The 26,694-nt window shown below is 42.1% G+C and overlaps 1 protein-coding gene across 1 annotated transcript in view; it reads right to left on the reverse strand.

Moving 5' to 3' along the window:
- sh2d5 (SH2 domain containing 5) overlaps positions 1-26,694 on the reverse strand; it is an 87,365-nt gene that overhangs the window by 45,667 nt on the left and 15,004 nt on the right. The window contains exon 4 of the mRNA XM_043675546.2: positions 20,583-20,729. Within this exon, the coding sequence (XP_043531481.1) occupies positions 20,583-20,729 (147 nt within the window). The remainder of the gene's footprint in view (positions 1-20,582; positions 20,730-26,694) is intronic.

Consider the following 26,694-nt stretch of genomic DNA (forward strand, 5'->3'; position numbering starts at 1 on the left):
GAGGTTGGAGTGGGGGAGGGGGGTCGACAGGTTGAGGCAGTTAATGTCCCGGCGGCAGTTGAAAATGAAGAGGTCGAGGGCAGGTAATAGGCCAACGCGGAGTGTCCAGGTGGATGCAGTGTATTGGAGGTGGGCGAAGGGGTCCTCGGAAGGTGGGCGGGAGTCCTGATTGTGAAAGTAAGCTCGGAGGTGGAGGCGATGGAAGAAGTGTTCGATGTCACGGCGTGTATTAAATTCATTGATGCGTGGATGGAGGGGGATGAAGGTGAGTCCTTTGCTGAGGACTGATCGTTCGTCCTCAGTGAGTGGGAGGTCTGGAGGGATGGTGAAAACTCGGCAGGGCTGGAGCTGGGATCTGGTGTGGGTGTGGAGCTGGGAGTGGGGTCGGAGCCAGTACCTGGAGTGGGTGTGATGGTGGGGGGAAGGGGGGTGGAGGCATGAGCAGGGGTAGTGTTCCCCTCTGGGTTCTGGGGGGTGGGGATAGTGCCAGTGGGGTCTGTGGGGGGCGTGTCAGCAGAATGCAGGTGAGTGGCGCTGGTGGGGTTGGAAGTGGTGGCAGACACGGCAGTAGGGGTGGCGGAAGTCACTGAGCGTGTGGCATCGGCGATGATGTGAGGGCCGGAAGTGGCTGTGGGAGTGGCCATGATGGGGGCAGAAGTGACGTCATCAATCAGCGTGGGGGTGGGTGGTAACTGCATCAGCCGCATGGCTAATGGCGTTTCCGAGGCCAGGGGAATCTTCTGGAATGTTTGAGGAGCACTGGTTATGGAGGTGGGTGGATAAAAGTTTGTTGTACTTACAGTTTTTGATGTTTGAGATGAAATTGAAATACTGTTTGTTGAGAGTATGAATTCTCCTGAGGATGTAGTACAGAGTGGGTCCTTTGCGATTCCAGGAGACTGGAAAGTGAAGGAATCATCAAACCAGTACACTTTGGCAGAATGGGCAGCACCGGCCGTAATGATTGTGAAGCCCAATTGGTTGATTTGCCTTTGTAAGAATTTTAAACAAATGGTAAATTGCTTCTCATCCTTGGATAAATATCCAATCCCATGCATAGAGGATTTATACACAAAAGTGGTGGGGGTGGGGGCGGAGCTGTCCTTCACAAAGATGGACATGAACCATGCTTACCTGCAATTGCAGTCAGATGAGGATTCCCAGAAGTATGCTACAGTTAATACCTATAAGAGCTTGTACCAATATATGGGACTGCCACTTGGCATATCGTCAGCCTGTATCAAAAAGTGTGGTGCTTTAAAAAGTACAGCTGGCCGAGCAGCATTTGAAGAGGAGAGTTGATATTTTGGGCATAAGTCCTTCATCAGGAATGCCCGAAACATCAACTCTCCTGCTACTCAGATACTGCCTAACCTGCTGTGCTTTCTCCAGCACAAACTTTTCGACTCCGACTCTCAGCATTTGCAGTCCTCACTTTCTCCTAATGACATCAGCCTGTGCTATTTTCCGGCAGACAGTGGTGAACATTTTACAAGGTCTGCCACAGGTTGCCATTTATCTATCTTAATAACAGGAAAGACCAACAAAGAGCATTTGTACAGAACTTGGACACAGTCCTCAGGCATTTCTCCGATTCGGGTATATGCCTTGGAAAGAAAAATGTGTGTTCCAGGCACCCCAAGTAACTTACGTGGGTTACAAAATCAACAAGACTAGATTACACCAGTTTGGAAAACAAAGTGAGGGCAATCAAAGATGCCCCAGCTCCCACAACTGTACCAGAACTTAGGTCTTTCCTTGGATTAGTGAATTATCATGACAAGTTCATACATAACCTAGCACCCTTACATTTGCTATTGAAAAAGGGGCAACTTTGGAAATGGTCTCATAGACAAGACATCACCTTTAGTGAAATGAAGAAGCAGCCATTATTGTCTGAGGTATTGGCCCAACATGAACTCAAGCGAGATCTGATGCTGATATGCCATGCCTCCCCGTATGGTATCAGGGTAGTGTTGGTTCTCATGTGGCCAAATGGAGAGAAATTCCCAATAGCTTATGCTTCCCAGATTATGGCTGATGCCAAGAGCAAATACATCCAGATCGAGAAGGAAAGTTGGCGGTCATCTTTGGTGTCAGAAAGTTCCACCAATACCTTTAAATTTGTAATAGTAATGGACCACAAACCTCTGCTAGGGCTACTCAAAGAAGATAAAGCCAAGTCCATAGCTTCTCGTTTAATGCTGCAGTGGGCTCTCATTTGAAGTGCGTACAACTACAAGTTGGAACATGGTCCGGGAGGCCAAGTAGCAAATGTGGATGCCTTCAGCTGCCTCCCACTGGCTGATACTCCACTGGTGCTGCTGCCACTAAAATGTTCATTCTGGTTTCAAACTTTCATAATACCCTTTTGCTCACTGATAATATCAGACTGTGGACGCAAAAAGACCCAGTCCTGCAAAACTAAAACAGCTGGTGGTGATGTGAGAAACAAAAGGAATATCACAGCCAGATTCAAAACTTTTCTGGACCCGGCAAGACTGAATCATAGTAGACAATAGACAATAAGTGCAGGAGTAGGCCATTCTGCCCTTCGAGCCTGCACCACCATTCAATATGATCATGGCTAATCATCCTTTATCAGTATCCTGTTCCGGTCTTATCTCCATAACCCTTGATTTCACCATCCTGGAGAGCTCTATCCAACTCTCTCTTAAATGATTCCAGAGACTGGGCCTCCACTGCCCTCTGGGGCAGAGCATTCCATACAGCCATCACTTTCTGGGTGAAGAAGTTTCTCCTTATCTCTGTCCTAAATGGTCTACCCCGTATTTTTAAGCTGTGTCCTCTGGTTCGGCACTCACCCATCAGCGGAAACATGTTTTCTGCCTCCAGAGTGTCCAATCCTTTAATAATCTTATATGTCTCAATCAGATCCCCTCTCAGTCTTCTAAACTCAAAGGTATACAAGCCCAGTCGCTCCAGTCTTTCAGCGTAAGGTAGTCCCGCCATTCCAGGAATTGACCTCGTGAACCTACGCTGCACTCCCTCAATAGCCAGAATGTCTTTCCTCAAATTTGGAGACCGAAACTGCACACAGTACTCCAGGTGTGGTCTCACCAGGGCCCTGTACAGCTGCAGAAGAACCTCTTTGCTTCTATACTCAATCCCTCTTGTTGTGAAGGCCAGCATGCTATTAGCCTTCTTCACTACCTGCTGTACCTGCATGCTTACCTTCATTGACTGGTGTACAAGAACACCCAGATCTCTTTATACTGCCCCTTTACCTAAATTGATTCTATTTGGGTAGTAATCTGCCTTCCTGTTATTGCCACCAAAGTGGATAACCATACATTTATCCACATTAAACTGTATCTGCCATGCATCTGACCACTCACCTAACCTGTCCAGGTCACCCTGTAATCTCCTAACATCCTACTCACATTTCACCCTGCCACCCAGCTTAGTATCATCAGCAAATTTGCTAATGTTACTACTAATACCATCTTCTATATCATTAATATATATTGTAAAAAGCTGCAGTCCCAGCACTGATCCCTGCGGTACCCCACTGGTCACTGCCTGCCATTCCGAAATGGAGCCGTTTATCACTACCCTTTGTTTCCTGTCAGCCAACCAACTTTCAATCCAAGTTAGTACTTTTCCCCCAATACCATGCGCCCTAATTTTGCTCACTAACCTCCTGTGTGGGACCTTATCAAAAACTTTTTGAAAGTCCAGGTACATTACATCTACTGGATCTCCCTTGTCCATCTTCAGAGTTACATCCTCAAAAAATTCCAGAAGATTAGTCAAGCATGATTTCCCCTTCAATAATCCATGCTGACTCTGACCTATCCTGTTACTACTATCCAGATGTGTCATAATTTCATCCTTTATAATAGACTTCAGCATCTTTCCCACCACTGAGGTCAGACTAACTGGTCTATAATTTCCTGCTTTCTCTCTCCCACCTTTCTTAAAAAGTGGTACAACATTAGCCACCCTCCAATCCGCAGGTACTGATCCCGAATCTATCGAACTCTGGAAAATAATCACCAACACATCCACGATTTCTCGAGCCACCTCCTTCAGTACCCTGGGATGTAGACCATCAGGCCCCGGGGACTTATCAACCTTCAGACCTAACAGTCTCTCCAACACCAATTCCTGGCAAATATAAATTCCCTTAAGTTCAGGTCCTTCAGCCACTGTTACCTCAGGGAGATTGTTTGTGTCTTCCCCAGTGAACACAGATCTGAAGTACCAATTCAATTCTTCTGCCATTTCTTTGTTCCCCATAATATATTCCCCTGTTTCTGTCTTCAAGGGCCCAATTTTAGTCTTAACCATTTTTTTGCCTTTCACATTCCTAAAAAAGCTTTTACCATCCTCCTTTATATTTTTGGCCAGTTTACCTTTGTACCTCATTTTTTCTCTGCGTATTTCCTTCTTAGTAATCCTCTGTTGTTCTTTAAAAGCTTCCCAGTCCTCCGTTTTCCCACTTATCTTTGCTATGTTGTACTTTTTCTCTTTTAACTTTATATGTTTCTTAACTTCCCTCGTCAGCCACGGCCACCCATGCCTCCTCCTAGGATCTTTCTTCCTTTTTGGAATGAACTGATCCTGCACCTTCTGCATTACACACAGAACTATCTGCTATTTTTCCTCCACTGTCATCCCTGCTAAGGTATTGCACCATTGAACTTTGGCCAGCTCCTCCCTCATAGCTCCATAGTTCCCTTTATTTAACAGAAATATTGTCACTTCTCCCTCTCAAATTGCAGATTGAAGCTTATTGTATTATGGTCACTACTTCCCAATGGCTCCTTCACTTCGAGATCCCTGATCAATTCTGGTTCATTGCATAATACCAGATCCAGAATTGCCTTCTCCCTGGTAGGCTCCAGCACCAGCTGTTCTAAGAATAGTAGTGAACATTTTTTTATTGTGGGGAGCAAGAGTAATTGCTCAAGCAAAGGTCGCTGCCAGGTACTGGCTGAACTCCACCAGGGTCATCCAGAGGTGTCCAAAATGAAGATGTACGCAGGAAGTTATGTCTGGTTGCCAGGACTGGATGGCGACATAGCCATTTTGGTGGGGTTGAGCCCAGAATGTCAACAAAGACAAAAATTACAGCCAGCAGCTCTGCCATTTTTGTGGGAATGGCCGGGTAAAATCTGGACTCGGTTACTAATTGAATGTGCCGGCTCTTTCATGGGCTTAATGTGCTTAGGCATTGTGGATGCCTTCTCAAAATGGTTGAACATGCATGAAGTTCATTCATCAAACATAGGTGTGACTATAGAACAGCTGCGAGCATCTTTTGCAATACACAGGCTCCTGGAAGTGTTAGTCACAGCCAACAGACCATCATTTACCAGCAGCGATTTTGAGTATATCCTAAACTTGAATGGCATTTAGCATACAAGGACAGTTCCATACCATCCATCATCCAATGATCTGGCAGAAAGAACAGCCCATTGAAGGCTGGCTTAAACAAACAGAATATGGCTTCACTTAATACCAAGTGGTCCCGATTCCCATTTGATTATCAGACCACACCTCATACAATTACAGGGATAGCTCCAGCAGAGTTGCACCTGGTTAGCAAGTTTGCTGATGACACAAATATTGGTGGAGGTGTGTGAAGGGCTGTTGTAGGTTGAAATGGGACATTGACAGGATACAAAGCTGGGTTGATAAGTGGTAGATGAAGTTCAACCTGGAAAAGTGTGAAGTGATTCATTTTGAAAGGTCGAATTTGAATGCAGATTGCAAGGTTAAGGGCAGGATTCTTGGCAGTGTGGTGGAACAGAGGGATCTTGGGGTCCATGTCCATAGATCCTTCAAAGTTGCCACCCAAGTTGATAGCGGTTGTTAAGAAGGCATATGGTATGTTGGCTTTCCTTAGCAGGGAGATTGAGCTTAAGAGCCACCAGGTTATGCTGCAGCTCTATAAAGCTCTGGTTAGACCACACTTGGAATATTGTCCTCGGTTCTGGATGCCTCATTGTGGAAGCTTTAGAGAGGGTGCAGAGGAGATTTACCAGGATGCTGCCTGGAGGGGACGGTATGTCTTATGAAGAAGTCTAGCAAAGAAGGCTGAGAGGTGACTTGATAGAGGTGTACAAGATGATGAGAGGCATACATAGACTGCATGGCCAGAGACTTTTTCCCAGGACGGAAGTGTCTATCATGAGGAGGCATAATTTTAAGGTAATTGGAGGAAGGTTTAAGGAGATATCAGAGGTAGGATCTTTACGCAGAGTGTGGTAGGTACGTGGAATGCAGTGCCAGCAGTGGTAGTAGAGTCAGATACATTAGTGGTTAGCACTGCTGCCTCACAGCGCCAGAGACCCGGGTTCAATTCCCGACTCAGGCGACTGACTGTGTGGAGTTTGCACATTCTCCCCGTGTCTGCGTGGGTTTCCTCCGGGTGCTCCGGTTTCCTCCCACAGTCCAAAGATGTGCAGGCCAGGTGAATTGGCCACGCTAAATTGCCCGTAGTGTTAGGTAAAGGAGTAAATGTAGGGAAATGGGTGGGTTGCGCTTCGGTGGGTCGGTGTGGACTTGTTGGGCCGAAGGGCCTATTTCCACACTAAGTAATCTAATCTAATCTAATTAGAGACATTAGTTAGGGACATTTAAGCGACTCTTAGATAGGCACAGGGATAATAGTTAAAATGAAGGGTATGTAGATTAGTTTGATCTTAGACTAGGATAAAAGGTTGGCACAACATCGAAAGCCGAAGGGCCTGTACTGTGCTGTACTGTTCTTTGAGAAACTGAGGACTACAGAGGCTGGAGATCAAAGTCGAAAAGTGTGGCGCTGGAAAAGCACAGCAGGTCATGGAGCATCCAAGGAGCAGGAGAATCAATGTTTCGGGCATACATCCTTTGTCAGCAATGTTCTATGTTCTGTCCTGCCAGATCTGGTGAGCTTTTCCAGCTACTTCTGTTTTTGTTGCTGATTTTTGATGATGGTTTTGACATCCCACAGGACAATGGCATATTTCCTCCTGCACATCTGCACCACCATTACCTCTACTACTGTGAATTGCATTGTCATTCTTGATGTTCAGTTTCCAGGAACTTGTAATGCAGCAATCCTCATGTGCAGTTTCCCTTTAACAGGGAAGAGACTGCCTGAACCATCTGGTGTAGAGAAAACACTGCCATGCTTTACACAATGTGCAGAGCTTGCCACCAACTTTAAGAACCAGGAAGTAGTGCTGGAGATGGAACAATTAAGGTCACAATTATTCAAACGAGGCAGGTATATAAATTTTGTAAATCATGAATTGCAGTGCCCTGTTTCTGACAGTCATATAAAACATTTCTAACCCAGTAAGTATATAATGAATATAGACTGTCACTGCAGAGAAGAAATTTAAACAGCAACTCTCAAATACTGACTAATAAATGTAAACATTACTGGTCATTATAGCATTCCATCTATTTTCTGAGAGCTAACAGGACATACTTAAACAGTAAAAGCTGAAAGAACTGTGGATGCTGTAAATCAGAAACAAAACCAAATTGCTGGTAGTGTACGAGATAGACAATGTTGGCTGAGTCGCACAAGTACCTGCCACGTATATGGTGGGAGGTGTCCCCAAGCATAATGGTGGTATCCATGTCAACACTCTAATACATCTTGCAGCGTCCACCGTGACAAGGTTGTATGGTGTTGTCCTGCAAGCCAGGCAGTTTGTTACGAAAAATGATCTGTTTGAGGTTTCGTAGTTGTTTAAAGGCAAGAAGTGGAGGTGCGGGGAAGGTCTTGGCAAGGTGCTCATCCTTGTTGATAATGTGTTGCAGGCTGCTAAGAACATGGCATAGTTTTTCAGCTCCTGGGGAAGTACTGCACGACGAAGGGTACCCTGTCGGTTGCAGCTCGTGTCTGTCTCCTGAGGAGATCTTTACAGTTTCTCGCTGTGGCACTTTGGAACTGGCAGTCGATGAGTTGAGCATCGTTACCCATTCTTAGAAAGGCATCCTTGACTACTTCCAGGTGCCTATCACATTCCTCCTCATCTGAACAGATCCTGTGTATGCGTAGGTATACACCCAGCCGCACTCACAAAGTAGAGCAGAAAATCACCCGATCAGAATGCAATGCCATTCATGCTCTCAAAACCAACCACAATATTGTCATCAAACCAGCAGGTAAAGGAGGAGCCATCGTCATTCAGAATAGAAAAGATTACTGCAAGGAAGTGTTCCGACAACTGAAGACTACAAGCAATTACCGGCCGATCCAAACAAAGAGCACACCCGTAAACTAAACACATTGTTCAGAAGTTTGGATCCAGTCCTTCAGAGATTTCTAAGCACCCTCATCCCACACATTTCTCGCTTGGGCGACTTATACTGCCTTCGAAAGAGACACAAAGCCAACACACCAGGACCATCGTATCGGGCAACGGGACCCTGTGTGAGAACCTCTCTGGCTATGTCGAAGGCATCTGGAAACCCGTTGTACAGGGTCCCCCAGCTTCTGTCGCGACACTGTAGTTTTCTTACAGAAAGTCAGTACCCACGGGACCAGTCGAACCGGGAACATTCCTCGTCACAATGGATGTTTCAGCACTCTACAGCAGCATCCCCCACAATGACGGCATCACGGCAACAGCCTCAGTACTCAATACCAATGACTGCCAATCTCCGAGCACCGTCCTACAACTCATCCACTTTATCCTGGTGCCGAAGAGTGGACAACATTCATTCCAGCAGCAGTGGTGTGGCGAACAAGATTTGTGCTGGCCACCAGGCCCATGGCTCATGACACAGCACTTACAAGAAGGACTGTAAAGTGGGAGACATTTTCTTAATTTCTTCATTGTTCTGACCTTATATTCCATGCATTGGTTTTCTGTGTTTTACAATGGTGCTGGAGAGTGGTGAGACTATACACTTTTCACTGTGTTTTTGTAACAATATACATGAAATAACTGCAGAAGCCAGTGTCCTATCACCAAATCACCCTTGATTTACTAGTGCACAATACACTAGCCAGCCAGCTTGGAGTTAGCCCTCAACTGAGGAGATTCTAATCTCCTGGTTTTTAAAAAAAAATTATCAAATGGTACAAAATACAAACAACAGTTTGCAATAAACAATAAGCAGCAGTTTACAAGAAACTGCAATTTACAGCAAAGGGGCAGCAAGGCCAGACCCCACTGTGTAACCAGTTAGCAGGAAAATGAACACGAACCTCAAATCCCACTTTTTGCTATCAACAAGGAAACAGTAACACAAATTCATACAAGACAGTCCAATGAAAATGATCAACAAAGCAGTACATTGAACACAGGCATGCCTGGCAACCCATCAAACTGCCTGCCCCTCCCAACTTCCTACCCTAAGCCCCTTCCGGCTATCTCCTGGTCAGTCAAGGCTTTCCTGATGGGGTTCTTAACCTGAGCCAAAGAACCTCATGGTTAATAAGGGCAAACTCATCCCAATCACTCTATTCCCCCCATTCTCCACCTTCACCCCCCCCCCCACCCCCAAAGTCTGGTGTTTCGCTTGTAGCTTCTCTTGCAACGCTTTCAAACAGGTCCCGTTCCTCTGCCTCAGATCCAGACACAGGTGGCGTGTACTTGACTGTGGCCCATCTATTGCGTCCAGAATGTCTTGGAAGAGTCTCCTCCTCTTCTTCAGGCAGCAACAGTATCGAGGTTGCATCCATTTCAGACTGATGTTTCCTCGACATTAGCTGCAGTTTCTGCCTGGTCTTCAGGCTGTTCTGAGGGGCCAGGTATGTTTTGCTCCTCCCCCATTTGTGAGGTAACAGCTTTCAGGTGATCCATGTGTTTGTTCTGGACAGAATCACCTACCCGAACTTTGTATGTCACAGGATCTGACTTCGCGTCAACCTTGCCTTGTATCCATAAAGGGCCATTTCCATGATGCCAGAATCAAACTTCATTCACTGAATTAAACTGTATCTCTCACTTAGAGGAGATATTTGGTCAGTATTGGCATTCCTGCTACTGTTTTACCCTCCCTCCCCAGGTCTGCAAATATCAGATTTAACCTGGTGCAGACTCAGCAAATCTGCTGGAGCTACCCTGTTATTGTGTATGGGGTAATCCGATAATCAAACAGGAACCGGGACAGTTTCGTCACAATTGAGGCTGTAGGCTGTTTCTTTAAGCCTTCCTTCAATTTTTGGACCACTCTTTCTACGAGACCATTGGACAAAGGATGATATGGAGCTGTTCTTATGTGCTGAACGCCATGGGACTTTTGGAATATTTGAATTCCCTGCTGGTAAATAATATCCCATTGTCCAAGACCAATAACTCTGGGAGTCTGTCTTCTGCGAACAATGCTCACAGCTTCTCAATTGTCATTCCTGAGTTTGCTGAATGAACCTTATGCATGTCCAACTACTTTGAATGGGCGAACACAATGACCAGGAGCATTGACCCATGAAAGGACCAACATAGTTGACATGCAACCGAGTCCAGCCATTTCCATAAATGTGGGGTGATGGCAATTTTTGTCTTTGTTGGCAACTGCCGCATCAACGTAGCTATGTTGGCATCCAACCCTGGCCACCAGACATAGCATCTTCATCTTGGAAACCTGTTGATTACCCTGTGGAGTTCGGCCAGTATCTGGCGACGACCATTACTCAGGACAATCACCCTTGCTCCCCACAGTAATATGCCATCCTCCACGGTGAGCTGGTCTCACCAAGTCTAAGAAGGCTTTAATTCTGGTTGCGATGGCCCTTCTGTTTCTCTTATTACTACCAGCGGCTTTAGTTTCGCTAGGAGAGGATCTTTTTGTGTCCACAGTCGGATATTCACAGTGGTGAATGGAAGGCTGTTCAGAAAGATTAAAACCAAAATGGACTTTTCCAAGGAGGCACCACTAGTGTGGTATCTACTGATGGAAGGTGGCTCAAGGCATTCGAATTCTGAATGGCGTTCTAACTTGTACTTGTATGCGCTGAGAGTAATGGCCCAATGCTGAATTCTCTCAGAAGCTATGGGTGGCACCGCCTTATCTTCCTACAGTAGCCCAAGCAGGGATTTGTGACCTGTGACTATGACAAATTCAATGTCCATAAAGGTACTGGTGAATCTTCCTTACACCAAAGACGACTGCCTTCCTTCTTTCTCTGGGCATATTTGTGTTCGGCATCTGCCAAAGTCCAGTAAGCATACACTATTGGGTGTTCCTCTCTATTGGGCCACCAGTGAGTCAACACTATCCCGAAACTGTGTGGGGTGGCATCACCTGTCAGCACTATTTCTCACTTTGAATCGTAGTGGGCCAATACCTTAGATGACAATAGCTGCTTTTTCACTTCCCTAAAGGTTGCTTCTTGGTTTGGCAACTGTTTCCAAGGCTGACCTTTTCTTAATAGCAGATGTAAGGGTGCCAAGATGGTCGCCAGATTAAGGGTGAACATTCTGTCATAATTCACTAACCCAAGGAGAAACCGAAGCTCCGGTACAGACCTGGGAGCCAGGGCTCCTTTGATCACCCTCACTTTCTCTTCCAACGGTTATAACGCAATTTTGTCCACTCTGTAATCTAAAGTAGGTCATTTGGAGCTCCTGGAACACATATGTTTCTCTTCTAAGGTGTGCGCTCAGCTGGGAGAAACATTTAAGCACCATGTCTAAGTTCTCCAAGTGCTATTTATTGGTCCTCCTTGTCATTAGTATGTCAACCAGATTAATGACAACTATGGGTTGCCCTTGTAAAATGTTTTCCATGGTCCCCTGGAAAAGAGCACAGGCTGATGATATCACAAATATCAGTCTTGTATATTGATATAGACCCTAATGGGTATTAATTGTAGCATACTTCTGGGACTCCACATCCAGTCGCAATTGCAGGTAGGCATGTCTCATGTCCAGCTTCATAAAGGACAGTCCCCATGCCAACTTTGCATATACGTCCTCTAGGGATCAGGTATTTATCCAGCTATGAGAAGCGGTTTACCATTTACTTGAAATTCCCACGAAGGTGAACCAAGCTTTCAGGTTTCACAATTGGTACAACCGATGCTGCCCATTCTTCAAACTGCTCTGATTTCATGATTCCTTTGGTCTTCCACCTCTACTTTTGCCCACAAGGCAAATGGCACCAGGTAGGCGTTGCAAAATCTTGGAATTGCGTCCTGGTCGACATGTAAAGTGGCTTTGGTCCCTTTGATAGTCCGAAGCCCTTCTTGAAAATCTCCTGGGTATTTCATTAGAATTTCCCTGAGGCAGTCATTTTCCAACCAAAAAATGTTGAGCCAATCAAAGTGAACCTTTCTCAAACAATTCTGCCCCAATAGGCTTGGACCCATCAGTGGTAACTGCACCAACTGTTTCTCTCAGGAGACCAGAACTGATGTTGCGTCCTTTAACTTACAATGGTTACCCAGTGTATGTGCTCAGTCTGGCTGAGGTCTTGTGCAAGCTTAAAGGTTAGAGTCTTGAGGGAATCCTGTTAAAAGACAGATTCTGCAAAGACAGATGCAGTTGTGCCAGTATCGACCTCCAAGGGAACTGGGTGATCATTTAACCAAATATTAATTTAAATCGGCTCAATTTGGGTGTCACTAAGAAATTAAATTGTTCCAACCCACAAGGAGGGGAACTTTCCAGGGTGTGCACTGTCCTGGGTACCAGCCTTCAAGCTTTCCTACTTAAGTCAGGCATTGTACAATGCCTTTGCTGTCTTGAGTCCATATACCGGCAGCAACTACAATGGCTTGCTGGCCCAGATCCTGAAGAATTGCTTAGCCACTTGGGGTTCTGCTGTGGATTAGGCTACTAGGGCCCTCTGCTCAGGACATGCCCTGAATGAGGCTCTGCAATTGCCTACTCTCAAGTGGTGTTTCCCAAGCTCAGTTGGACAGGTGAGGTTGTCCACTTCCATTGGGATGCCCTAGAGTGTCCATGGTCCACTTGCCGCATTTTCTAATGACAAGGCCAGTTGCAATGCCTGTTTGAAATCCAATTGCATTTCAGCTAGAAGGCACTTTGGCATGGTTACTTCATTAATCCCACTATCACCACCACTGAAGTAACTACACAGAGACCGGTGTCCTGTCACCAAATCACCATTTATTTACTAATGCACAGTACACTGGCTGTGACCAGCCAGCTCAGTGTCAGTCCTTGAGAAGATTCTAATCTCCTGATTATATTTTCTTTGTAGAAACAAAGCTCAATAATAAACGATCCACAGTCCACGTTGGTTGTTGAGGCAAGCCAGCAGGGAGTCAATTCTCAACTGAGGAGATTCTAATGCCCTGGTTACATTGATCAGGCAAGGCTTTCTTGATTGGCCCAGGTTAACACTCCCAATCAAGAACCTTAAAGTTAACATATCCACTTCGTTTCAATCACTACAATACACATGACAATAAATAAATCAAATCAAATCAAAGGACAGCCCCTGATTTGAAGATTAAAGACACCCATGATAAATGTACTGCCTTTTTTCCATGGAGGCATTAACTCCTGATTTATTCTAACCCACAGAATAGACTGTAGACTACTCCTACCAGTGTTTTACCCTTTTTATTTCTTATCTCCATCCATTTGAATATTGCACTTTCCATCCAAGATCATTTCTTGCTATTATACTTATTCCATCCCATACCAACAATGTTACACTACCACCCTTTCCTTCCTGCCTGTGAAAAAGTCACATACCTCTGACTATTTAGTTCCCAGCTTTGATCTCATTGTAACCAGGTCTCTGCAATGGCTACAAAATCATAAGCTTTAATCTGCATTTTTAAATACTACAATGCATTTCAGTAAAGAGCCATTAATTTTGCCTTTATATCACTTTTTTTCCCCTTTTGACTGTATTTATTGCTGTTTTACTATGTTTGTTTACTCAGTTCCTTCCTGTCCTGCTCTGGGTGTCATTATCCAAATTGCTACTCTGTAATGCTATTATATTCTATTCCTTTGTAAGCCTGTATTGTATTTTTCCATTTCTCACAGTAGCCTCCCTGTGATCTGTCAAGGTAAGATTGACAGATTTGACAGCAAAAGTCTTACATATCCCTCTTATAATGAACTAGCAGCATCACTTGCACCACAGTACGTACCCTGGCAATGTTCCTTACATTAGCTGCAATCATGTGTCTTTGAATATAGTTACTGAGCTAATATAATGTGAAGTTGAAAAATTATTTAGGCTAAATATATTAATTGAATAATATTATCATTGAGTCTTTCTATGGTCTCTATTGTATCCATTACATTACTTCATATGTACAACTCTGAGAATTTGCACTGCTACAGGAAGGGATAAAACTGCAGAATAGGATCCTCAAAGCACCGCTGAATATGTTCAGTCCCGAGCAAGTAAAATTGAATGTACTTACTCAACCACCATAAACTACTGGAACCTAATTATAAATTGGGCAGAATTATGGAATGAAATCCCAAAATACTTGTAAAAGATCTGTGTAAAAGGATAATTTCAGTTATTTAGGTGTGCTACAGCAATAATTCTTATAGCAATTAAAGATATCACTCCTAAATTTAATTTCTTTTGTCACCTGTCTCAACACACACCCCGCACTCTAAAATTTGATTTAGGTATACATAAGAACAGGTTATAAAATGACATATGAATGATTCTTCTGTTGTTGACATTTGTGAAGTGTATAATGTTATATGCCAATTGTTAGCAATCATGCATCTAGGTCAGAAGGTTATGGATTCATAGGTGAATAGGAGATTTCAGATCATAATTTAAATTAATATTCCAGTGCTGCAGCAATGGAAAGCTGAACTATTAAAATTGTTCAAAATGCTATCCGTCAGATGAAACTTAAAACCTGAGTGGCTTTGTTGCACATCCTTTGTTGTCCTTGAACTGGGTTTGCTTGGCCTCTTCAAAGGGCAATTAAGAGTCAACCACACTATTGTGTCTGCAGTCACACGTCGGCAGGCTCAGGACTGCAAATTCCCTCAAAGACATTAGGACAAGGGAAAGGATCACAGATACTTCTCAATTTAACCTCATGAGAAAGCTGAAAAGCAGATAATTTAATCTTCTTAAAAGCTTTAAGTCCCCCAAAGATAAATCAGGCAAACAATTTCATGATACTCATCAAACATCTATAATCTCAATATAATCTTCAATCCTAATCCAAGTACATTCCACTTATTTCAATCCACAGCATTTACTAAGACAGTGTTCTATACAGCATTTGTCCATTTCTGTTAATACTTTGCCCCACAACTCTTACTCCTAGACATAATTAAATATTTACATATCTCCTTTTAATCTAACCATTTAGAATGACAGTCTATTCCAAATAACTGCTACTTTGCAGGTGGATATTTGTCATGTTTTGGAATTTGTGATCATTTTCTACATTCAAATAAACTTTGGGAAAACTAGAAGAGAAGTAGGTCATTCAGCCCCTTGAGCCTAATCCACCATTCAATGAGATCATGGCTGATCTATGTCCTAAGGAGAAAGTGAGGACTGCAGATGCAGCAGATCAGGCAGCATTCAAGGAGCAGGAGAATCGACGTTTCGGGCATGAGCCCTTCAGGAAGAAGGGCTCATGCCCGAAACATCGATTCTCCTGCTCCTTGGATGCTGCCTAACATGCTGCGCTTTTCCAGCAACACATTTTCAGCTCTGATCTATGCCCTAACTCCATATCCCACAATACCTTTGCTTAACAAAAAATTATCTATCTCAGGTCTATCCAATTCACTATCCAGTGCCGTTTGTGGAACAAAGTCCCTCTGTGTAGAAACTATTTTAAAATTAAATTTTATATAAACATTATATTTCAATAACCACAAATAGAATTTGCATATGTGATAAGTTCCATTCTAGTACTGGCCTGCAATCTTCAGGAACTAAAGATTAATCTTCTGAATGATATGGTGAGAAACACAAAATTAATGACAGGGGAATTCTTTTTTTTTACTTTGATTTGTGTATTAATTATAAAATATGAGAAGATTGAAGTTAATCACGGTTAGTTGCTAGTTTCTCACCCAATTAGAAAGTACTCTGATTTTTCCCTCTTGGATCCAAAGTATAACTCACACTGAGATCCATTTGCCACCGTTTTACCCATTCACACAATTTACTTTCCTTTATAACTTCTGCACCCATTTACACAACTGCTACCCCTCCCAATTTGCAATCATGTGCAAACTTGGAAACTCCAGAAATACAGCATATTTATGGCTTGGTTAACTGCATGGATAAGAAAGCACAAATCACCTATATACCAGGATGGCAGGGCTTAGTTCAGATTCTGACTCCTCAGAAGGAAAAGGCTGAGCTTGTTGCTAATCCTGCAGATGGCAGGGGAAAAAGGGAGGTGATGGCAGGAAAGTTAAGTTTGGTGGTCTGGGAGTAAGCAGTACTACATCCCTTGGTCCATAAACAGTGCTGGACAGTCACATCCTTTCTCGCAAGACAGTCTTGCCTTTAGCTGATTGGCTGCCTGGGTTTAATGGGTCTCAGGAAACCTTAGTTAATTCTGCAAGTCAGATTAAATGTCAGGAATGTAGCCTCATTATAATGTTTAAATGGACAAAGCACCTCCTTGGAGCAGGCTAGTTCCTCAACTCCAACCTCGACTTTTCCATTTGACCTCTATTAAAAACTGAAGTGGTTGGTTGGGTTGGATTTGAGATTTTTTTAATTTGTCAACTCCGTGAGTGTACTTGCAACAGCAGCTTTGAAAGTTTTCTTGGCTTACTTATTGCATATGTTGGTTTTTCATTCAAGGGTGTAGGGAGCCTGAGTGGATCACTCGGGCACCACTCCTGTTTTTGATCCAGAAGGCCCTGGGTTTAATTCTCACTTTGAGACTTGCTAGCCATGTTTATGTGGCTCAAGTCAGGTAAGTAATCAGCCTGCAATATGCTTCCAACATTCTCCAAGAGTGAAGATATGCAAAAAAAGCAAATTTAAAACGTGTGTTTGACCTTCTTAGGGCTTATAATTTTGCATTCTGTGAATATCATATGTCTTTTCTATAGTTGACAAGAATATGCATTTGATCCATTACAGGAGGAGAGCCCTCTCTCCTAAACCAATGTTTCAGTTTTAATTTCATCAAATCAGAACTTGAAAAATTATATGAATAGTTTGTCATCTTTTTTGTGAATTCATGTGATAGAAGAGAGAAAATATATATCATGTCAGTTTGATAATATTCCCTATTGGCAAGAGAATAGTAATGTGGGCAAAGAATCAGGTATACCTTTCAAAATGCAAAACAAGATTGCACATTTCAAGGAGTGACCTACATCTCTTACAGGAGGTTAGTGGAGCAGAAATTTTAATAATGCCAATTGTATGCTTGGGAAGTTGAAATCCTTCAATCCAAGATTGCAATGGGAATCAGTCTTGAGTTAATGGTACCATTGTCACTTCTGTTTAGTCATATTCCAGCAGTTTGAGTATAAATTCCAGACTCTCACTCTTAAGGAGAAACAGTATACACAAGTTGTCAATCCTGGATATGGCAGGGGGAGAATGGAAGATTCTCAAGCATGCAAGGAAGATAATTTTGGTGAACAGAAAGTGAGTAAGTAAGTATCTTTCCAGCTCTGCTTGTGGGCTAAAAGACGCATGTAAAATGATTGTTTTTATGCTTGTGACAGAGGGGCGGGGTGGGGAGCAAGAGATCACTAAATTGTCTCTTCATTGATATGTGCACTTTGGTTGCCATGTTTTCCCACATATACATCAATGACCACACTTAAAATAATTTATTTTATTGTGAAATACTTTGGTACCTCCTGAGATTACGAAAAGTTCTGCATAAATTGCAACTCTTTTTACTTTTTCTCCTGGAATCATAAAAACATAGAAATAGGAGTAGGAGTAGATTTCCTTGCCAATCTATGATATCATGGCTGATCTGCCCCAGGCCTCCATTCCTCTTTCTTGCCTGCTCCTCATAGCCTTCAACTCCTATATAATTCAAATCTACTCACTTCCTCTTTAAATACTTTCAGCAGTCTAGCCTCCACAATCTTTAAGATAGAGAATTCCAGACATCATTCCACTGAGAGAAAAATTCTGTTGCATGTCAGTTTTAAATGAGTGTCCCCTTTATTCTGTAACTATCTCTCCAAGTTCAAAATTCTCCCCACTAGTGGAAACAGCTTCTCAATGTCTACCCTATCAAACACCCTCAGAGTCTTATATGTTTCAATAAGATCACCCCTCATTTTTCTGGACATTAATGTACAAAAGCCTAACCTGTTTAGCTGTTCTCAAAAAGTCAACCCTTTCATACCCATAATCAGTCTAGTGCATCTCTTTTGAACTGCCTCCCATGTCAATGTATCCTTTCTTAAAGGTGAAGAAGCTAGGGCTTTTCTCATTGCAGCAAAGAAAGTTGAGAGGTGACTAGATAGAGGTGTACAAGATGCTGAGAGGCATAGATAGAGTGGATAGCCAGAGATTTTTCCCAGGGAGGAAATGGCTATCACAAGGGAGCATAATTGTAAGGTGATTGGAGGAAGGTTTAAGGGAGATGTCAGAGGTAGGTTCTTTACACAGAGAGTGGTGGATGAGTGGAATGCACTGCCAACAGTGGTAGTAGAGTCAGATTTAAATGACTCTTAGATAGGCACATGGATGATAGTAAAATGTAGGGTATGTAGGTTAGTTTGATCTTGGAGTCGGATAAAAGGTCAGCACAACAAGGGCTGAAGGGCCTGTACTGTGCTGCACTATTCTACATTCTATGAATATGGAGACCAAAATTTACACAGTACTTCCAAATACTTAATCTCCAGCCTTCTAACAATGAAGGCTGAACTTCCATTTACCTTCTTAATTACTTGTTACAAACAAGCAACACCAAATCATAACCAAAACAGAAAAATGCTAGGATATAAACAAAAATATTGTGAATATTGACTAAAACCTCTAACGATGTACACAAGAATTAAAGCTTTGCATACAAAGCTTCACCTGACAAAGGAGCAGCGTTCCAAAAGCTTGTGATTTCAAATAGACCTGTTGGACTATGTGTCATTTGACTTCTGACGTTGCCTACTAAAGTGAAATAAAAGAACCTATTTCCAAAATACAAGAGTCTCCTGGCAGAACAGTCAGGGATGTTTTGTGCATTGAGCTAAAATGGCCAAACATGTACAAACTCCAACTCCATTACCAACTTACATTTAGATGCAACACTTCCCATCAGTAAATTCTCAAAATTAATTCATTATATCTAAAAACTGGTAAGCTGCCAGCAGGAAAATAGCCATGAAGGCTCCCTGATTGTCACGTAAACACAACTTTTCATTTATGGTTTCAGAGAATAAAACCCACCACCTCTACAGAGTTGACTATTAAAGCATTGAAACAAAACAATGAGCAATAAAGATAAAAATATCGCTTTGTCAATACTCCTCAAAATAAATTAAAAGAAAGCTGCTGCCACTATCATGGGACTGGGCTTTTGAACTGAGATAGTTCCTGGGGATCATTGGACACTTCCCTGCAACTCTCTTACACTGGGTCCAAATGGTCATTTGCAGCTGTAATGGAGCTCACTGCTGTCCTCTGGTGTCTTGCTTGTCTAATTGTAGCTTCCTAGTAATGAAGAGCAATTTTTCCAAATGACAGCTCAACAGTTGACAACTGGTGAGAAATGTTTTGTAAAGGAATGGGGATTATCATACAACTTGCAACTACATTGATTTTGCCTTTACTGAATAATATTACTATCCAGAAGGCACATGAAATCAACTGCTTACCATCACCAGCAGGGATAATAATTACTAATTCACAACACTTGCAAACAATTTCTACACAGAGTTTAGTGCTGTGTACGTAATGTAATTGTCTAGCAACATTCTGAACTGTCCCACTGCTTTCACAAATCAAATAGTTTAATTTCCTTCACTGGGTCACAGGATTCTGGTTAATTAGAAAATGTAACCAAGCTCTGTTGATCATAGAAATAGAAATCATATTTTCAGCATTACTATACTAATCAGTCTCAGTGAGACATCTTGCTCCTGTGCATTTCTTTCAGTGAGACTGATCTAAGTGCCAAGTCATTCCACTCAGCTAACAGCTTTCATTTCCATAAATCTTTGTGTTGTACTGCTGCAACTTAACTGTAAACAATAAGAAAATCTGTCTCTCTCCACTCCCCATGCTTCAGGACACCCAACCATACACTGACATAAAGAGAAAGTTGTTCTGTTGATCTCTTATTCTTTCCCCAAACAGAAAAACATTCCATTTTATGACAAAAACAGAAGGATGTTATAAACACAGCAGCCAACTTCATCTATTCAGGCAGTCAGACTATAGGAACTATTCACAGCAAATAGTTTCCAAATTCATTTCGTGGTCTCAGCCAAGGCAGTAATTGGATTGATGGGAGGAGGACTCAATTGTATTTTTTGACTTCCAGATTAGAAAGAGGAAAACTCAGTCATCTGTAGACTTTCTGTACCAAACCATTGCTCAGCCATTATTTCCTAAGTAAAAACAAATAGAGGACTTTCTGTACAGAAAATAAAGCACGATTCTATATTTTTTCAAAAAGTCTTATTGAACAAATGGATGGTTTTTAATCATCTGATTCATGTTTTTTTTAATTATTATCGACCCACCTCGTTCGGCTGTGTGGTGACAAACAGATGGCAGAAGAGCTCACTTGGTGGTCTGTACGGGTTGCGTGTGACAAATGCAAACTGACAATCCGCCGGTTGACACGTTGTGTATAAGATTCTCCTCAGGGCATGAGCCATCAACAGCGTCTAGTTGAAACCCAGCACAGGAATTAATTACATCTGTGCAACCAAATTATTTGCACAGCATTTCATGTTAGTTCTTCTGAAAGTCAGTAACAAAAGCTTCTGATTTTTCAATCATGATACCAAATGTTTTCTTTAAGCCAACCTGGTGAAGCAATTTGTAGTCTGACCAAAATCGTTGATATTCTGTAGGCCACCACCTTTTTGTTGCACATACCCACCAAACTGGACCAAAGTAACCACAGCGCAATCTGTTAGGTGATTGTTTTCCCTAACTCATTCCTTCCTATCTGTTGTACCTGATACCATCTTAATTTCTCTGTCTCTGCTGACAGGAAGGGTTTTAAACCACAAGCTTGTTGACCTCCTAACATATTGATTTAACTCTTCCAATTCTTTCAACATGGATGATACCTGTATCTTGGAATCTGATATTCCTCCTCAATTTCTTTGTTTTAAATATGGAAATGTGGAGAATTTTATTTTCTCTGAGTGTGGACAATTCTCTTTTTCAGGAGCTGTGGGGGCAGGATCATTAAATATGTTGAAGGAAGAGGTAGATGTATTGTTTACAACAAGGAACTCAAAGGGTATGGGAGTAGACAGGAAAATGGGTTGAGACCACAGTCAGAACAGCCATGATCTCATTGAATGAGGGAGCGATAATGTTGGAGCCTGTGAAACATGCAAAACAAACTAGTAAGAAATAACAACAATGACCACAAATAAAGGTAAGGACAATTAGCAATGTACAATCCTGACACAGCAGTGGCAGGCACACAGCTATGAGCAATAGAATCAAAGGAAAATTAATCTGCAATAAAATGAACTCAAATAAATTCAACAATTCCAGTTTTAACTCAGCGAGAATACTGAGGTGAAGGGATACTGGAAATGCCTGTAGTTCTATTGTTTTAAGTGCCCCAAATCTCAATATAATGTAGCAAGGGTACTCAAAGGTAGAGTTTCACTGCTCTGTGAATATATGGATGAGGTTAGCCTGGGAGGGTATTAAGTGGGAAATGTTGAAATCCTGAAAACTAAAGGGATCCTGATCTCTCCTGAATCTCCCAGAGTAGACTTGTATCCAAGCAGGAACTGACGGCTAAACAGCTATTGCAATTGATAAAAAGCCAATTTTGTGCTGTGTTAGTGCTGAATTCTGGATTTACCAATCATGTAAATCGGTTTCCTGACCCATCAATGACTTACCAAGGTCACCACGGTTAGTGCACAGCAGGAAACTGATATCTTGTAAAGGCTCTGATTGGTTACACTGAAGAGATCAATCAATGATTGCTGACAGAGTGCTGTTCCATCTTTCTTGGAAGGTACTTTGCCTCCCCTACAGTTCCCTCACCTACAGCTGTACTTCCCTGTTACCATGGGAGCATGGGAGAGCTCAGGTAGTTACTCCTTTCACCTTTTCTGAGGGTAAACACCAGTGCCACATTATTGAACATAAGAACTAGGAGCAGGAGTAGGCAGTTCAGCCCTCAAGAATCTCTCATTTAATATTATCATGGCTTGATCTCATCTTGATTTCAACTCTACTTTGCTGCACACTCTCCATAACCCTTTAATCTATTACTAATTAAAAATGTGTCTATCTCATTCTTAAATTTATTTAGTTCCCATGACCATCACATTCTGGGTAATGAAATTCACAGATTTGCAAGCCTTTCAGAGAAGTAATTTCTTAACATCTCTGTTTCAAAACTGCTATCCCTTATCCTAAAATTTATTCTCAATTGCCCTGCATGAGGAAATATCCTCTCTGTCTACTTTGTCAATTATCTTTAACATCTTAAATATCTCAATGAGATCTCCTCTCATCCTTCTGAGCTCCAGAAAGTATCGGCCTAAACTACTCAATCTCTTTTCTTAAGATAAACTCCCACATGTCTTGAATCATTCTAGCAAAAGTTATCTTAACTGCCTCCAATGCCTCATGTAAGGGGGCCAAAAGTATATGCAAGACTCTAGATGCAATCTCACTAATGCCTTGCATAGTTGCAAGCAAAATTTACCGACTTTTATACTTGATTCCTTTAACAATAGATGCCTAGACTTTCTGAGGCATCTCCCTCTGAAACTCCATAAGAACCAGGAGTTAAAATGATGGTGGATAGGAGTAGGGTGAGAACACACCCTAACAATGCAGCCCCAATTTTGTTTCCTCATCTATCCCATTCTTATTAGCCAGGGTAGGGGAATTTAATAGAGAATTGTCACCAAAGTGAAAATAACAGTTGAAGTAAAGCACAGATAAAATCATGTAAAACTAATTAACAATATTAAATCTGAAATATACCTTAGGTTTCTCAAATGTCAATAAAATATTATCCAGTTTTAACTCTGCAAGTGTACAATTCATCTCAGCTTTATTAATCTCAAACAGTTAAAATTGGGTGAGAGTGGGAGCAAAGTCAAAAAGTATGGTGCTGAAAAAGCATAGCAGGTCAGGAGCAGGGGAGTTGACGTTTCGGGTACAAGTCCTTCATCAGGAATGTGGAGGGGGGGGGGGGCTGGGAGATAAATAGAGAAGTGGGGATGGCTGGGGGAAGGTAGTTAGGATGGTGATTGGTGAATACAAGTGGGAGGTAATTGTGATAGGTCGATGGGAAAGGTGGAGCAGATAGGTGGGAGAGAAGATGGACAGGTAGGAGGATTGGGAGCAGGCAGCCCGAGGTGCGAGAGCAGGAGCAGGCAGCCCAAGGTAGCTGGAGGCGAAAGCGGGAGCAAGCAGCCTGAGGTGGTGAGAGTGGAAGCAGACAGCCTATGGCAGCTGAAGGCAAGAGTGGGAGTAGGCAGCTTGGGGTAGCTGGCGGTGAGAGCATGTTTAGGCAGCCCGAGGCAGACGACAGTGAGAGCAGGAGCAGGCAGTCCAAGGTAGCTGGAGACGAGATTGAGAGCAAGCAGCCTGAGACAGCAGGGAGGGTGAAGTCAAGCCTGGAGTAGGGGAAGTTGAGCCTATGTGAGGACTGCGAGCCCAGCATGGCCTGTGGTGTTGAACTGTTAACTGTGTTTCTTTTATTATTTTCAGTTTTTAGTAAGGGCACTGTATGACTCTGTGACTAATGTTTAAGTTTTTAACCTTTGTTTTCTTTTTTCTTCTGCTTTATACCAAGAATCTGTACTGAGGTACCTTTGTCCCTAAGATGGCGCCATAAATGGCGACTTGTAAACTTTTCACTGTACTTATGTACATATGATAATAACTCTAATTCAATTCAATAAGCTAATTAGTTAATTTTGGCCATGCATTTTTTAAAATGTGTAATTTAAGCGTTCTTTAAAATGTTACTTTGAGCATCATATACTTCATTTACTAAGAAACAAAATAGCTGACAGAAGTGTATTTCCAGGAAGATTTTGGAGCAATTCAAAAATGGGGGCTAGGCAAGACAGATGACTGACACTGGGGAGTTGTTTTTGATTGCATTACATTACAGAATTATAAAACATGCTATTTTGAGATCTTGTAACTCTGAATTCATTCAAAGTATACTGGAGAACTGTAAATTATGCTATTTCATTTTCCTTTTACTAAATTCATAAACAGAAAATGTCTGACATGAATTGAGCCAATATTGGGGTGATTAACTGTCACAGAGAAATAAAGATATATCTTTTCTGTACCCAGTAAATTTGATACTAGAACCAAATTAATGGCAGATGTCTGCAACAGTACAGGCAAACTTTCCCAACTGGATGTACACCAAGAATGAGCATATATGCAGCAACAAATTGTGCAATTGGCTAGTTCGGCATGACTGAACTGTGCCAGGCTGTGGTTTGGATTTTGAGCCAGTCAGAAAATGGAAATTTGCCAGTGAGCTCCAGGAAGGAGAAGGTAACTCCAACGGCACAGATCTGATGGTGATGGGATGAGGGGAAACAAAATAGGAACAAAATTACCTTGCACCAAGAAGAACAATTAATTAGCAGTCTCTTATGGTAATATAATTTACAGAAAAACTTGGGCTTAGATTTTCACAGAACAAATGGCCTTGGAGAAGAAGTAACAGGAGTGTGGATAAGGGAGATGTGATTTCATGTTATCTACATTTGCTTTAGCAAAGTTTTTGGTAAGGTCCCTCATGACATTCTGGACAAGAAAGTAAAAGCCCATGGGATTCAAGGGAAAGTGTAAGCTTGGATCCAAAAAAGACGTTAGTCATAAATTGCCGGAGTATATCAGCGGACTAGTCAGATGGGCAGAGCAGTGGTAAATAGAACACAACCTGGAAAAGTGCGATGTGATGCACTTGGGGAGGGCTATGAAAACAAGGAATTACACCATGAATAATTTGACCATGGTAAAGACTGAAAATCAATAGGACCTTATTGTGTATATTCAAAGATGCCTGGAGATAGATAAAGTGGTTAAGAAGACATGGGATACCTGACTTTAATAGCCATGGGAGGGTAGGAGATTCAGGGTGACCTTGTAGAGGTTTATAAAATTATTGAGGGCATGAATAGCAAAGGTCAGAGAGTTCAAAACTAGAGGGCATTTTTTTTTAAGGTAAAAGGTAAAAGATTTAAAAGGGACTTGAGGGGCAACTTTTTGACACAGTGTGTTTCATGTGTGGAATGAACAGCTGGAAGAAGTGGGAGATGCAGATCCAGTTACAACATTTAAAAGATATTTGGACAGGTACATGAATAGGAAAGTTTTACAAGGATATAGACCAAATGCAAGCAACTAGGACTACTTTAGTTTGGGAAACCTGAGCTGCCAGAGGAGATGGTGGAGGCAGATACAATTACACCATTTAAAAGGTATTTGGATGAGTATTTGAATAGGAAGGGTTTAGAGGGATATGGGCCAAATGCTGGCAAATGGGACTAGATCAGTTTAGGATGTCTGATCGGCACAGACAAGTTGGACCAAAGCAGCTCTTTCCTTGCTGTATAACTGTAAGACTCTATAATTGCAATGCCATTGCCATTGCCATCAGGGCAGTTTGCCAAAAGCTGGAAAACAGGATCTTTATTGGGCGTAGTCGGCCAAATAGCCTTTTTCTGTGCTGTAAATATCTATGCTGCAATGAGCCTCTCCATCATGACTGAAAAGGTGAAGGAGGTCAAAGATCAGAAATTCTGCCCCAAAATATAGCACCTAGCATTTTCACAGGGGCAGGTCACATTTGACATAGGGCTTTTTGTGGAGTTAGCTGACCATATAAATTGCCTGTTACCTCTAATTGTGTCTGGTTTTGGTGACCTACCTTTGTGAAGCACATTGTGCTCAAACTAGACTTGGTAAAAGGTCTGAATTTTGTGGATTGTTTAGATTGCTTGTGCACCTTTTTGGAGAGTTAAAAGTATCCCTTTGAATAAGATCCCAGCACATATTTGGAGGAGGTGATGTGCCTTTTAGGAGACCTAATGTGCCCTTTGGGGGAGACTTGGTGCCTTTTGGGACAGTTAAATTGCCCTTTAGGACTGGCAAAAGTAAACACAAATATGCATGAAAGTATATAAACTCATTAACCGCAAAGCTCAGAAGAACTGTCAAAAGTGTCCAAAGGAATCAAGCTGGCAAGGCATTTAAAATTCCTGCCCGTTATACTGTGGCAAAAATATTAGGAATGCTAACAAAAGTTAATTATTGCTATTTTGTTTGACTTACGTTGAAATAAGTCTAAGGGTTACCATAACTGAATTAGTGCTTCAGATTGATTTTGTAATCTTTCATTATCACAGCAGAGTGCCAATCATTTCATTGTTTGATTAACATCTCATGTGGTTATAGATTTTTAAAGTTGCGACTAAGAATTAAGCAATTGAATACAATATTTATTCTCATTTATTTCATCTCAGTAGGGTTCTGAGTTATGCCTACGGGGGAGACTGGGAAGTTAGAATAGTCGGTATAAGAGCAAAGGGTAGGTGGTTGTGGGGTATATATTGGTACGATTTAGCACTAAGTTAGGTTGGGAGTTATAAAATGCCATGT

This window comes from Chiloscyllium plagiosum, unplaced genomic scaffold (genome assembly GCF_037043375.1).
Source record: "Chiloscyllium plagiosum isolate Xiang-an unplaced genomic scaffold, Cpla_swu_hap1 HiC_scaffold_37, whole genome shotgun sequence".
In the NCBI taxonomy this organism is placed as follows: domain Eukaryota; kingdom Metazoa; phylum Chordata; class Chondrichthyes; order Orectolobiformes; family Hemiscylliidae; genus Chiloscyllium; species Chiloscyllium plagiosum.